Source organism: Atractosteus spatula, chromosome 9 (assembly GCF_055471065.1).
Source record: "Atractosteus spatula isolate fAtrSpa1 chromosome 9, fAtrSpa1.hap1, whole genome shotgun sequence".
In the NCBI taxonomy this organism is placed as follows: Eukaryota; Metazoa; Chordata; class Actinopteri; order Semionotiformes; family Lepisosteidae; genus Atractosteus; species Atractosteus spatula.
Genome location: NC_142714.1, coordinates 16501292 through 16516073, shown reverse-complemented (window position 1 = coordinate 16516073; position 14782 = coordinate 16501292). Strand labels below are relative to the sequence as shown.

At 35.1% G+C, this 14782-nt stretch overlaps 1 protein-coding gene across 3 annotated transcripts in view; it reads left to right on the top strand.

The window, feature by feature from the left end:
• The window catches only part of acp7 (acid phosphatase 7, tartrate resistant (putative)), a 37812-nt gene that overhangs the window by 3361 nt on the left and 19669 nt on the right, over positions 1–14782 (top strand). Inside the window, exons 2-7 of one of the 3 annotated variants that reach the window (XM_088924692.1) lie at positions 106–237; positions 1077–1218; positions 2873–3073; positions 5026–5208; positions 6261–6286; positions 9619–9716. In XM_088924692.1, coding sequence (XP_088780818.1) covers positions 1110–1218; positions 2873–3073; positions 5026–5208; positions 6261–6286; positions 9619–9716 — 617 coding nt within the window. In that variant the 5' untranslated portion in view covers positions 106–237; positions 1077–1109. Of the gene's footprint in view, positions 1–105; positions 238–1076; positions 1219–1536; positions 1609–2872; positions 3074–5025; positions 5209–6260; positions 6287–9618; positions 9717–14782 lie in introns of those variants that run through there. The other 2 variants (XM_088924693.1, XM_088924694.1) reach the window with 2 other exon arrangements.

Here is a 14782-nt window from a genome sequence, read left to right as displayed (position 1 = left end):
AACATTTCACGGCTTTGAGGAATTAAATCCTGGGAGTGTTGTGGTTTCTTGTTTATGTTGCATTTTGCTGACAGATTGTTGCTTCTTAACCTTTGCATGTGACAGGAAGTTGAATACAGATGTTAACTGTGTGAGAAAGCTGTTAAAAAGGAAACTGCCAATGTCCTAAGGAAAGACAATAAGGGTTATGGGACCTCGGAAAGTGCAGTGCTTATTAGTATCCAAATAACTTACCAGGTAAGAATACAGTTTTCAGTTGCTTTTGAAAGATTTAAGATCCCTAAAGAAGTAAACAACTTTCAAATATTATATACCTTCTGATTACGCAGAACTATTATGTGAGAACATAAGACAAAAGAAAATGTTCACATGTTAAATGCTGTGAGATGAAAACAGTAAACGTCTTAACGAATTAAAAAAAATAGTTTCTGTGTATTAAGCTCTTGATTTCCAAAGAGCCTTTTCAAAATTACCTTTTGGTTTCTCTTAACACTAACTGGCACTTTCAGATTTTTAAAACTTGGAAAAATAATTGCTGATCGTGTATTTATTTTTAAATAAATGCATTTATTCTTTTGGTTTCCATATTACAATGTTCTTCTTTGCTCAAAAAGCATTTTGTGAAGTGTTGCTCTTCGTTTAAAGCAACAGAACAGAAACTGTAATCATAAACAAGATCACATGAGTTTCTCTTGTAGTTTCGTGTACTAGATTTGTGTTGTGTTCAAGCTACTTGTTACAGATAACTACCGTTTTCATTCTACCTATGAAAACAATGTTTTGACTTTCAGATGTGCATTTTCTTTAGGCTATGTTTCACATATTAGAATGTAACCTTTGATTTAGGCCAGGATTGTTAAAAAAACAATTTTCCTTTCAACATCAGAAAGGATCATTTATGTTTATAATAATAATAATAATAATAATAATAATAATAATAATAATAATAATAAGAAGAAGAAGAAGAAGAAGAAGAAGAAGAAGAAAACTTTCTTTTATATAGTTCCTTTAAAGGTAGCTTATCAAAGTGCTTTACATAATAAATAATAAATTATACTTTTTTTCTGAATAACCAGATAAGGGTGTGTGATACTCGACATTAGTAAGAGATGGACTTGGTTTGGAGACTCTGTATTTTCTCCTGCTTTGGAGTCCACCTTGTACTTGGAGTCCCTCCAATTGCTACACAACCAGAACAGGTGCACATATCTTACCCAGGTAACGTTCTTTATTAGTTTACTTGTTTCCATCAAATGTATCTTCTAAATAATGAAAAAATATCAGTAACAATCTTTCAGTTTGTTTAAAAAATTGGTTTGAAAAATTTTAATCGGTTTTAATAATATCATCCATAAAATATCAGTCATTATGATGAAAGTACGTAAAAGTAAGAAAATATCAGAAATTCTGAGATAAGCATCTAGTTGAATCAGGAGTCATGGGAGCAATACAATTGTGTGGGAATCGCTGAGTATAAGGTTTTTTAGTGTGACAGAAGGTAAATTATTTGTTTTTAACAGAACAGCCAGAAGTAAGTCACTTAGAAGAAACACACAGCTAACAGGTTTCATAGGATGAAAAATTGGATGAAGATACTAGACTTAAAAAGTAAGCAAAATCTTTAACATAAGACAAAAGAAAATGTTGTTGAACATTTAGGTACATCTAGCGTAAGAAGTATAGAAAGCACATATCCCGTTATTAATCTGCTACTTGCAGATCCCTGCATGTCATGTTTAATAAATGTTAAAAATGAACAAACTGCATCATTCAAAATTTAAGGAACTTTTTCCCATATTTATGCTAAGATGAGAATGAAGGTATGTGCTTTAGTTGGGTGCTTTTGGACACTCTGAACGTCATTACTAAGTAATCCTTAGCATAGACGAAAAGAACAGATTAAAAGCACTGAAGACAATTCAGGAGAGCTGCAGGACAGAGCCATTAGACCTAGACAATTAATGACATTACAAATTTAACTGGGCTGAAAGCAAAAAAGCAAACACAGGAGCTTAAGCTCAGGTGGAATGAGTCCTCATTCTGTTTAGGATTTGGCGGTGAGCTTTACTTATGTGGGATGGTCAGAACATTTTGTTATTAAATTCCTGTTTCATTTGTTTTTTTATTGTTTGCAGACTTTGAGAGTAGCTTTAATAAGGTGTAGAGAGATGTGTGAATGATTAAATTAAAGCGGAAGAATGAAAAAATCTGCCCAGAAGCATCAATATTGAATATCAGTATTGAACATTTTCCATGGGTGATCTGGAGTATGAACTTTGCAAAACACATGGGAAAACTTGGCAACTCAATGGCAAGTTCCAATACCATGTCCAATTCCTGCCAATGTGCCTAAGAAAGGAAAGACTCACAAAGCCATGGCAAAAACTCAATGTAGTTAAAATTCAGTTGGTTCATTCCTGATTGGGTTTAGGCAATGAGACTGGTCAAAGAGGAGAACACATAGTCTGTCCTTTAATGTCTGTCATTAAAGCCTTTTATTTGTATAGTCATGGACACAGAAAGAATGCCTATATTTATATATTCTGATGTAAACACTGTACTATTTCATTTAATTTCCTCTTATACAGTCAGAACCTGTTTTCTAGATCAAGAGGTTCCTTTGGCAAACCATTTAAAATGTAACAAAAGAATAAATAGAAAAGAGTAGGATATTAGAATATTAGAAAAGAGAAGAAAAGAAACACAATGTTTCAACTGTGGAGCCTTCTTCGGGTTTCCACAACCAAAGAAGGCTCCACAGTCTAAATGTTGTGCTTCTTTTCTTCTGTTTTGAGCATGGAATAAACCTTTACTTGTTCCTATTCTTTTTGCCTTGATTCCAGGAGTTAGCTTTAACTGGTTCTCTTTTCAGGAGTCCCACAGTCTATGGTCATCACCTGGACCACTTTCAATAAAGCAGAATCCTGGGTGGAGTATGGAGTCTGGGGAGGAAAGCTCTTTGAGCTGACTGCCAAAGGCAGCTACACTCTTTTTGAAGATGGTGGCAAGGAGAAGAGAAAAATATACATTCATCGGGTGACACTTACAGACCTCAAGCCTGGTTCCACCTATGGTACTGTATGTTTACAAAATTGCCTAGAAATGGACTGGGGTGCTGTCTGGCAAACTGTGTAATATGGGGAGAGAGCTAGTCGTTGTATTCTCAGCGCTGAGAGACTGCCAGGCAGACGGAAGAATGGTTTTCAAGTAACAGGCATCCACTAAAAAGAACATTGCATGAGCTGTGGCTGGTTCACCACAAACAGATCACTTTTACTTGAAACCCTTTCGAATCGCATTTACATAACTACACGTGCATGGAAAGAAATGTGCCTCAAGGCTCTGGTTTTCAAAATATTTAGACACGTGTACCCTTCCCCATGTCCTGCTTGTTTATTGTTTAATATGATGGGTGTCATCTTTCAACTGTATTACTTTTATATGGTTCAGCAGAATTATTCACTCTTCCTTTTCTGTACTTTCTGGCCCCAGCTTGTTTAATATGGTGAGACATTTAAGCACATTTAGCTTTACTCAGACCTTTCTGTTTGCTTTTCTTTGAATCAGGAAAAAGGAAAAGTGAGAAAATATAATTCAGCCGCAGCTCTGTAGATCCACACACTGTCTAAATAGTGATTTTCATGGTATACAGTACATACTATAAACCAGGGGTATAGTATACAGTACATACTATAAACCTTTGTCCTGGAAGGTCAGTATCTGCAGGTTTGCACAGTCTCTTTATAGCAACAGCACCTGTAGAGCTGGGAGAAGCTGTTCAATTGCTCCAGTTAAGCTTGTAACCTGCTGGCTTGGCTAACGTGGAGAAAATGAAAACCTGTAGACATACTGGTCCCCCAGGACCAGAATTGGAAAGCCCTGCTTTTAAACAGATTTTGACTTACTCTGGAGTGTAACACACCTGGACACTAAATACACTATACAGTAGCTAGACCTTACAAACAGCAAGAAACACCAAGAAGAGTGTAAAAGATGGCATTTGCCTTTGTGTCCATATTTCAGTTAATATCTAAACCCAGTGCATCTAAAGACCATTCACCAGTAATAACATTTCCTTTGTGTTTGGGTGATTTTATCAGGCTATTCCAGAGGTGTACACTAGATGGCAGTTTTATAGTATGTAATCAAATGTATTTTGTGTGTTTCATAGCTATTATTCCCCATGGCTACTTACTAACCTACAATTTACAGTTTGCAAAAACATTACCCTCTGTATTTTTAATTGAATGTTTAGATAGATATATACAGTATATATATATATGCATTGTGAAAAAGGACAACATGGTGGTCCAGTGCTAGTACAGTGTTCTAGTTTCTTCTCACCTCCCAGAGACTAGTTTGTTAGGTTAATTGTGTCTCTAAGTGCCTTTAATTGGTGCCTGTGTGTTTATTTGTGCCCTGTGATGAACTGGTGTCCTGTCCAGGGTGCAGCCCCAGCCGGATACTATGCGCCTTACCCCTTATACTACTAGAATAAGAACTGGGTTGTCATAACCCTTGCCAGGAAAGAGCAGCTAAATGCTAATGGATGTGTATGTTTGACAACAGCCCAAAATGATTTCGGACTTGTTGGTTCTTACAATCTGCCTTGTTGAGATTTCTTATTATTCAAAAGTTTAAAAAAAGGAAAAACCTATCAGCCTTATTGAATGAAAACAATAACAAGCCACAGTCTTCATTTGGATGTCAATTATTTGAGCCCTTGCATATACTGTATCTCAGTGCATGCTGTATCTCAGGGCAACAGTGTGGAACTGTAGTTAGGGCTCTGGTTGGGGGTTCAAATCCCATGAGAGGCCATGAGTACCTTGCTGAGCAAGGTACTTTACTTAGATTGCTTCAGTAAATGCCCACTGCATAAATGAGTACAAATTGAAGTCACTTTGAATAAAAGTGTCAATCTTGAGACATCGCTCAAAACACCATGCAAGGGAAGAATGTAAAGAATCCAGGGCTAAAGCATCATTTATTCGTGACTAACCAGAAGTAATTGTCTGTTTGCAGTTTATCACTGTGGTAGCAGTGACGGCTGGAGTGAGATGTTCTACTTCACTGCAATGAAAAGTGGCACTGAATGGAGCCCTAAGTTTGCACTATTTGGTGACCTGGGCAATGAGAACCCCCAGTCTTTAGCCAGACTTCAGAAGGAAACTCAGATGGGAATGTATGACATCATCCTGCATATTGGTAAGGGTCATTTCATTAACTAGCTGTAAGTGTCATGGTACACTGTGCTTAGGTCATTAAGATCTGTAAAATGTTTATATATATTGGTTTTATGTCAACATAACATGCGTAAGCAAAAAACTAAAAATAATAATTGAAATTGGAATTTAATCTATATATCTGAGAGGCATTAAAACACAAGAAATCAGTACTGGAGCCAATAGCATTGTTGCATTTTAAGGCCTCTCAGCATCATATAAGCCTTCTTGAAAGAGGTGATTAGCGAACATTTTAAAACTGCATTTCCTATGCTCATTTAATACCACTATAAAAATGAATTATATAATTGATTTAAAAAATCACATGGTTTTCCTCCGGGTGCTCCGGTTTCCTCACATACTGGTAGGTTAATTAGATTCAAGGAGATTAGACCTGGTGTGAGTGTGTGCGTTACTGTGTTTGTGCCTGTGTGTGCCCTGCAATGGACTGACGTCCCATCCAGGGTGTTTTCTGGTATTTTTGCCAGAATAGGCCCTGGCTTCCCTGCAAAAAGTTAATTAATGGATTAAAAAAAATAATTGATAAATATTTTTTACATGTTGTGGGCCACATATTTATACATATGTTGGTATTACTTAAGTGCCTAAAACCTAAATCACCCTTACTGTGAAAAAGTAATGTTTTTCAAAGCAAAATATACCCTATACACTATTGTTAAAAGATAAACATTTTTTAGGGAGCAGTGTAAAATAGTGGGTAGGACTCTGGACTAAGAACTGCAGTGTTCAGGTGCCAGGTGGGGAATTTCAGTTGTTTCCTTAAGCAAAGCACTTCACTCAGGTTGCTTTTGTATAATTCCTAGCTTTATAAATACTTAGAGACAAGTTACTTTATATAAAGCATCAGCCAAACAAATCAATAATAATATTGAATTATATTATTATATGTTTTTGCTAATATGTACTTGTGCGTATCTGCTGACATTCAGAACTTCTAATAAACACTGATAAAACTATGAATGCTAAAGGACTGTGATTTTCACATGCATAATAATCATTATTTGTGTTTTCCAGGTGATTTTGCCTATGACATGGATGAGGTAATGTTCTTCTCTTTTTTAATTGTTTTAAATAACTATATGTGCTGTTGTTTTTGATTACATGTCTAGGAGCTCTCGTCTTTCGTCTCTAGTCTTCCAGCTGCTACTTTGTGAACAGTACGAAGCCATTTAAGTACAAGGGCACGTTTATTTTCAGTACTCAAGTACAGTACAATCGTACTACTCCATGCTCCGCATTATGACAGGCTTCACAGAGCTTTGCATTCATTTGGTATGACAAAAAAAGTGATGTAACTTAAAATGCAACTGAAAACTTGTAGTTAGACAAAGGTATCCAAACAATCATGACATTATGTGACTTCAAAGAGGAGAGCACACTGTTATAGTATACCCCTTTGAAATGTTTTGCCACATTTAAAAGGCATCCTGTTCCCTAGAATATTTAGGGACAACTAAGGGACAGATGTCTGCCCCAGAGAAACTTGTTTGCCCTACAATCTGGAATACGGATAACGTGAAATGTGATAAGAGATTCTTGTCATGTGGTTAATACTGTACTACTCACTCAAAAGCAGCCTTGCCAACATTGTCTTCTTGTACAATGGGAGATATACAGCAGTACAATAAGCCACAGTATCAGTAACAAGGGAGATCAGGGGAAGTGGACTGTTTTATTAAAGTCTCCATTTACAATGCCTAAAACACTCTGACACAATGAAATTAGAGACCCAGAGTGCATTATTAAGTCCCAGTGAACACATTTGAAAAAGTAGCAAAAGTGTGCTTGGCTTTCAAGATGTAAAGGAGACCATTCTGTCACCTGCATTTTTACAGTATGTTATCATTATGTGTACAATTGGGTGTCTTAAGATGATGAATTAACTCAATAAAACTGTGTTTTCTACATTACCTTTGTTAACTTAAAAAAAATAAATAAATGTGTAGAGGGAAAACAATACACCACCATAAAAACACATCAATTAAGGATTATAACCTGGAGATTAATAATACAAAGCAGAGGTAACAAATGTGTTTGCCATTTGAATATGAACAACCTAGTCACAATTAACAAATGCATTTAGTATATTCTGATTAAGTGTTGTAAGACAAACAGTTTGGCCTTGCTTTATTCATGAATGACTACAGCATTCTAAACAGGACTTTGACAGAGTAACAGTTTGTGACTCTGTGATTGCTAAAACAAGTTGCCAGCTCTAGGGACTGCATTTAGAACTTTTATACACTGCACAAATAGGTGACATAACTGCATCTCACCTTTGTCACCTGCTTTCAACAGCAATGAAATCTCTAAACAATTGCCCACCATTTTCTTGTCCGGGCAATGGAAAAAGATAACTAATACTGTAATGTACCTTTCAAGACTTGTCAATGTTTACCGCAGACACATTTTCTTTATATTGTACTTAATGAAAATAGTCATGATCATTAAAGCATTCTAGCTGTATATGTTTTTGCTAATTTAGGGGAGCATGGGGACTCATCCATCCCTTTTAAATACTTGCTTAGTAAAACACAGCATTGCTATGCTATGAGCCTGAGTCTATAGACAGCAGGGGAAAGATAGGAAGCACGTTGGACAGAACAGCAGTCCCAGGCAGGGCACACACTCACACTCAAGAAAATTGCGGAGATGCCAGCATGTGTCTGGAGTGTGGGATGAAACCTGATGACATGGAGAAAACCCACAGGGAGAACATGCAAACTTTAAACAGAAGGCAGCCATTGGGAATCGAAACCAAGACACAAGAGCTTTAAGGCATCAGTGTTATGCGCCACTGTGCCAACCTGGGGGAAAATGATAAATTTCGTAAATTAGAATTGAGTTATTCAGTTTTTATTAGTGTTGAGTTAAATCACCCTTAAATATGCGCAACATTAACACATTAAAATTAAATTTGAATAGCTTATTATTATGGACGTTTGGTGTGGTCTGAAATAATGATCAGTATTTCTTATTGCATTTGAAGGCATTGGCAGTATGAGCAGCTCATCCACTGGAATGTATATTAAACCTGCTGGCTGTGCTCAATTACATTACACACACCAAGCACTATGATCTTCTTGAATTCTGAATTCTTCACATTTCCTTATTATGGTCAAATAAAATGTCTGAAGATTGGTATTCTCATCTCCATTTTTATATACAAAGGTCATAAAAGCCGAAACAGGAAAAAAGTCAGAGAATGGAAAAGTTATTTAAAAAAGACCACACGATCAATCTTACCACTGCAACCATTGCTTTATGCTGGAATGTCAAATACTGTTTTAGTCTTTCCTGTAGCTTAAAAATAGACCCTGGCAAATTTTGTCAGGACACCCAAAAAAATCAGATTTGCCACCAGGAATTTATTTCAATCATCGCTATTAAAATAGTTGTGAAATTAGCTGATCTAATTTCAGTGGATTTATAAGGCATGTGAATATGATACTTTTAGAAGCAGGGTTTTAAAAGAAAATGACATTTGGTTTTGCACTCTTCGTTTGTTAAGTAAAGGAACTTTTTAGCAAAATACAGTGAGATCCTACAAAAAGCAAGGTAAAGCATGAAGAGCAAGGTTAAAACAGGATGCAAACCATTAAAATCTTTTACTATGGTAAACTTCATAAGGGGTTTTCATGCACAGCGATAGCCACAATATAAGGGAAAACCAGAAAAAAGATTTAATGGAATCCAAAAATCTTAGAATTACAGTATATCTTGCATTTCAAAGCTATTTTTAGAAGTTTGGTGGAAGAGTGATCTTATGGAGATCATCCCAGATATGGTCTAATATTTGCTACTTGATGGTCTTCTAAGTTTATATTTATCACGGGAATACAATTTAGTATTAACTTTCACATTAATAACCCTCAGTTTATTATGTCATCTAATCTGTGGTGCTCTCTCATCTGTACAGTATGTTTTCATTTAAACTTTGGACACCATATTGCATTTTATACATATATCCTGCTCTGAAGGAGTCCAAAGACAACTGTAGTTACACGAAACAGAGACGAAATCTACCATTAGATAAACATGGGGATAAACATGTATGGTAATAAGAAAGACAAGAAAGAAACTCTTTTGATCGAAACCATGCTCTTTGGTTTCCAATGCTTTATTATGTATTTACTTAATTTACTCCACTTTTAACATCACAGCTCACATCCAATCTAACTAACCCCTTTGCAGTGGCAAAAGACAAGCCATTCACAGTTGTGTGTGTGTGAATGAACACAAATAAAGAAGTATGTGATGAGGATATACAGTACTTTTGTGAAACTGTTTTATACTTGTGAATGTACAAAACAAATGTATATTAAAAAAGCTCTTTGTTATGATTAAGATGCTGTTTACTGTCATTCATCAGGACAATGCGAGAATTGGTGATGAGTTCATGAGGCAGATTCAAGCCATTGCAGCCTATGTCCCTTATATGACTTGTCCTGGAAATCATGAGAATGCATAGTAAGTACTTCAATACTTCGTCCATGTGCATTTTCTTCAGATGTATCCTGTGATAGTGACTTTGGGCAGAAAAAAAGAAACAAATATTTGACATTACAGGTTAGCAAAAATATAAGGAATAAAAGGTGTTTTATATCCTCCCTCCAAATTGTCTTTATAGTACATTTAAGAAAAGTTTTAGAACATTAAAATCGTATCAGGAAAGAAGAAAGCAGGATTAGATCAAATCATCGGAAAATAAAATTTGAACATACAAATACATCTTTATTCACATTTAATACTGTCATCACTTGGGGAGTAACTCGAGATCTTAAACTTTAAAGTCTTTCCTAAACCTAAGTGGCAAATTGGACCATAGCTCATTCAACTGTCAGTATATTAAACCACCATGATTGTACCTAGATAGGTATTTCTCCTTATAACAGGAGGAATCAAGGCAAAGTGCACTGGAAACATGACTCCAGAACCTTCTGATCATACATTTAAAGACCTAGACCCTATTACATGGTGCTTACTGTCTGTAAGAAGTGGAAGCACATTAAACCATTACTCAGCAGAGTGTAATAAGAAGCACTTCTTGGACATCCATTCTAACGATGGCACTGCAGCAGTTTCCACAAAGGAATAAGAACAAATAAAGCATTAAGGTCCATATACTTTGGGATATAATTACCACATCAAATACATAGCTATACACGTAAGAGTTTCTAAGTCATTAATTATACTTACTACTTTTAAAAAAAAATCCTTAAACCTGTGGTAGCTGCAGGCTCAATAAGATTTAATCAATGATTATAGTTCCTTGATTGTAATGCAGGCAAGGCACACATATTGACTAGAAAGCAGTAACCTAATGGGTAAAGCGAGAGTATTAGGGAATCCACATGCAGTAGCTGTGGGTGGCTATGGGAACAGACTTTGGAGAGGTCTTACAGTACTTCTTTAGAAGTTTCTGAATACAGAATTATATTTCTTACTCTTATGAACCTATCATCAGATACTACTCTCACAAGAACTTTATCTCTAGCATCTTTAGCAATAAAGTTGATCATGATGGTGAAAGGTGTAGTTTATACAGTATAATCAGGATTTTGCTGTAGTCTGATTCAAATTAATATTCCAGTATTTATTCTGCACAACACATACACAACATATTTACTAAATAATTACTAATTACATCAATATTGTAGTTTCATTAAAAAGAAGTACCAGGAACTATGTTAATTCATAGGAAAAGGCAGATGTGTTGCTTTTTGAAATCCTGTTGATAGGAGGGAATAAAAGCGAGAGCTTTCATCTCTGCCAGTAAAGCAAAGTTGCCAGTATTCATCTAATTGCTACTGGCTTCAACAGGGATTGACATAGCTCATCACGTTTCCTGTTTTTCACTCTCAGATCAATGAACTACACCCTATTATTTTTTTCTCTTAGCAAGAGAACAAATGTTGGGTTTGGCAATCATTACTTTTGTTTATCTTCCAATGGAAGAATAGTGTGATTTTTAATGGCCTATTTTGGTGCCTTGTAAGTCTATAGATAGTTACAGGCAGGCTTGCCAAAACCTTTATCATCTTTGAACCACTGATTCATCGCAATGTGGGGATTATGGCAATATAACATTTAGTATAAATGTGCATAAATACTTTTCTATTACCACTGTCAGAAATTTGTTGTCCTTTAGAGAGAAAAAGATTTCAGTGATCTGCAATATGTTAGACAAATGATTTCACCACCTTTAGACAGGTATTAACTTATTAAGGATTGCCATCTTTAGCCTGGATAACAGCACGTATCGTTCCCTACAAACACGTATTCATATAACCTAAATAGTTCCACCTCATTTGGTATTCTGATGGCATAACGTTTATCGTTTTAAGATTTTTAAGAATGTAGAAAAATGTGTGAAATAGAACAAGCAGGAAAATCTCAAACTCGGTATGGACTAGTTCATGCACAATGCTTTTAAAACACCTTTGGGAAAACTTTAAGAAGATTAATAAGGCTTTTCTTAAACCTCCTTCTACTACCAACAAGGTTAAGTGTTTCCTCTGGCTTACCATTGAACCAATTTGTCATGCCTTTACTAAGACAGGGTGCAGTTAGATCCAAGATATTTGACTTTGTGCTGGCAGAGACTTGAAAAGAACAGGTTATTTATAAATGTTGAGACTGATTACTATAGCAGAGGTTTTCTTGATTTGTGTGGGGCAGGTTGTCCCCCAGATAGATCAGATAGTCACTACCAAAGCAATATTTCACGTTTATGGAGCAGTCATGGACAGTGAAGGTCTGCAGTTATAGCTCCTCATATATTCAGAGCAAAAGGAAACATGACTACTTTTGTTTGAGTGGTTGGTTTGATTTTGTTTGATTAAGGCTTATTCTTTTTCCTCTGTTTGATGTTCTAAAATCATAAACACATGACTGAGCAGCAGAACGCAAGTAACTATGTGTTTAAAAATATTTATTTTTCCATAAGGGTGCCACATTCTTAAATGCAAAGGTAGGAAAAGGACATGAGGACCAAAGTACCCTCAGCAGGAACTAAAACTCATGAGATCAGCATGAACTGTTCAGAAAGGAAATGTTTTTAGCTTTTGTGTTAAAAGATGAAAGGGTGAAAGGATACTTGGAAGCCCCAATAAAATAATGGTCCCATTAATAAGTTTCTCGACAAGATCCACCATGATGTACTGTATGATCGAATAAGTACAAGTTGTGCAGCACACATTTCACCCCAGAAATGTCCGAACGTGATCTGCACACTGAATTAACAAGTAAGTAGTATTTGTTGGCCAAACTGTCTTGAAGTTGATACATTGAATTCAATTCAATTGCGCTCATTCAAATCATCTGTTCAGGCAACAGCAAAGACTGTGGTGCGGCAAAAATATAAGTCCTGCTATAATGTTTCTTTTAATGTTTAAAGTTGAGATCTACCTTAAAATAACCACCCATGTAAATGATAGAACACTTTTACACTTTTGCAAAATGTAATAATGAATGCAAATCTTTTTTTAGTTGGTTGGCAGGTTGCTTTTTTTTTGCAATACAGTACTTGCCTTGTATATGTCGGTTTCATGAAAATATTTTAAATGATAATGTGGTTGCAAAACTCACTTAACCTAAAGCAATGCAATACATTGTAAATACATGGTAATAACAATGTAATAGGTCTGCTTTCGCATCACTGGACGTTTTGTTGCCTAGTTAATCAGACGATGATGGCAATATGGTGCTACCTGCTACAATATAATTTCCTCTTTTGTGCTGTAAATTGGAGGTTGTACACATTACTGTGTACTTGGTAGTATCATTGTGGTTTGAAATGCTCATCACTGACAATTCATTATAACCCTGAAATGTAAAAATAGCACTGCAGTTATCCTTTAAAGCTATTCCCTTTACCATAAAAACATGTCAGTATTTTTGCTCTAATGAAGTAATTGAAACTGAATTTCAGGCAGATGTTTTCATTTGGGTGGTATTCTTGTAAAGTGACATCATTGTATTGTATTGTACTTCATTGCCAATCAGATCCTCAAGAACACAATATAGGGATTGTTTCCAATACAACAGCTTACTCATTCTAAAGTCTTGGACAACTATTTGCAGATTCTTTATAAATGCTTACAGAAATAATAACAAAAAGATTCATACACAATATGAAGTGAATGGTAATTAATATGAATTATTATAAACTGTAGTATAAATAATTTTGTTTCCTTTACACATTGCAAAGGGTGATGTGTTCTGTGCCTTGATTTTAGTTCTGTATCAGAAATGATGAATTACTGAGTAACATTTTCAAATTCTAGGAAAATATTAAATTGTGAAATGTTTGGAAGCATTAGAGATCCATGAGAAATTACAACAGATGTCTTTATTTTATAAGCTTGGTTCTTTATTCACACAATAGGAATAATGTGTAATTCCCTCAAATTAATTTCCCTCGATTACCTTAGTTCAAAAAGGAAATAAGACAAAATGCAGACTTCCAAAGAGACCTTAAAATTTCTCTGAAAAATGCTAACACCCACATTGTTTATAATAGCATTAAAAGATTTACATCTTAAGAGATGGATTTATACTCCAGGCATTTATTTTTATCCAGATTAATTAAAATTGCTTCTTAACTTACTCTACAAAGTGAACCTGGGGACAAAACATTTCAGTTACCAGCAGATCAGATGTCCTTAAACTAATGTTAAATAGTTAATGCTCAGATCATACTTCAAAGTTATTTTATTAAATGTAGTACACTAGAATCATTCAAGGATCAGTCAGGTTCAGTGTTAAAATCTATAAGTTTTGTCTTAATTTTGTACTGTCATATATACCATGACTTACAGTAACTGGCTGTTTTTTAAAACAAAACTGTAATTTGCTTTCTTATAAAGCTACACTGTACTAAAGTAGGTTATTGACTGACTTTTTCCTTATCTTATTTACAACAGGGAGTTAGAAATATAATAAAGGACATAACCTCTTCTACTTACTTTAACAATAACAAAAACAAATCAATTAAAATCAAACCCTAGGATCACACTTGAAAACAATCCCAGAGTTTACTGAGAGCTTCCAACTGCCGTCTTTGATGAGATATATAGTACTTGGAAAGGTACAGAAACTAATCACATTTAAAAATGAAAGTTATCTGATGACTGTATACACATGCTTTCAATTTGTTGGTGAAGATTTTCAAGTCAGGTCGAGACCTATTTGTGCTTGTTCTGAATTAAAAATTTAAGGGAACATATACCGTGCTTTAAAAAAAAACTTAAATTTCAGGATTGTGCTAATTGCAAAGCAGTACTATTGTGTCCAGCTGGCTATAGATTGTCTGATGCCAACAAATGTGTTTTTGTTTGTTAAAACCTTGCCTGTAGTCAAAGAAACAATTATATCCGAGGCCTACTGTATATGATTGCAGTTTCACCATGTAGGATCATTGTGAAACACTACAAGATTTTTAAATGATTAAGTCATTTGATAGACATGCAAAATCAGAGTATGCAGGAATTGTTATGGTTGATGTAATACAGGACAAATGAGACAGTGGCCTT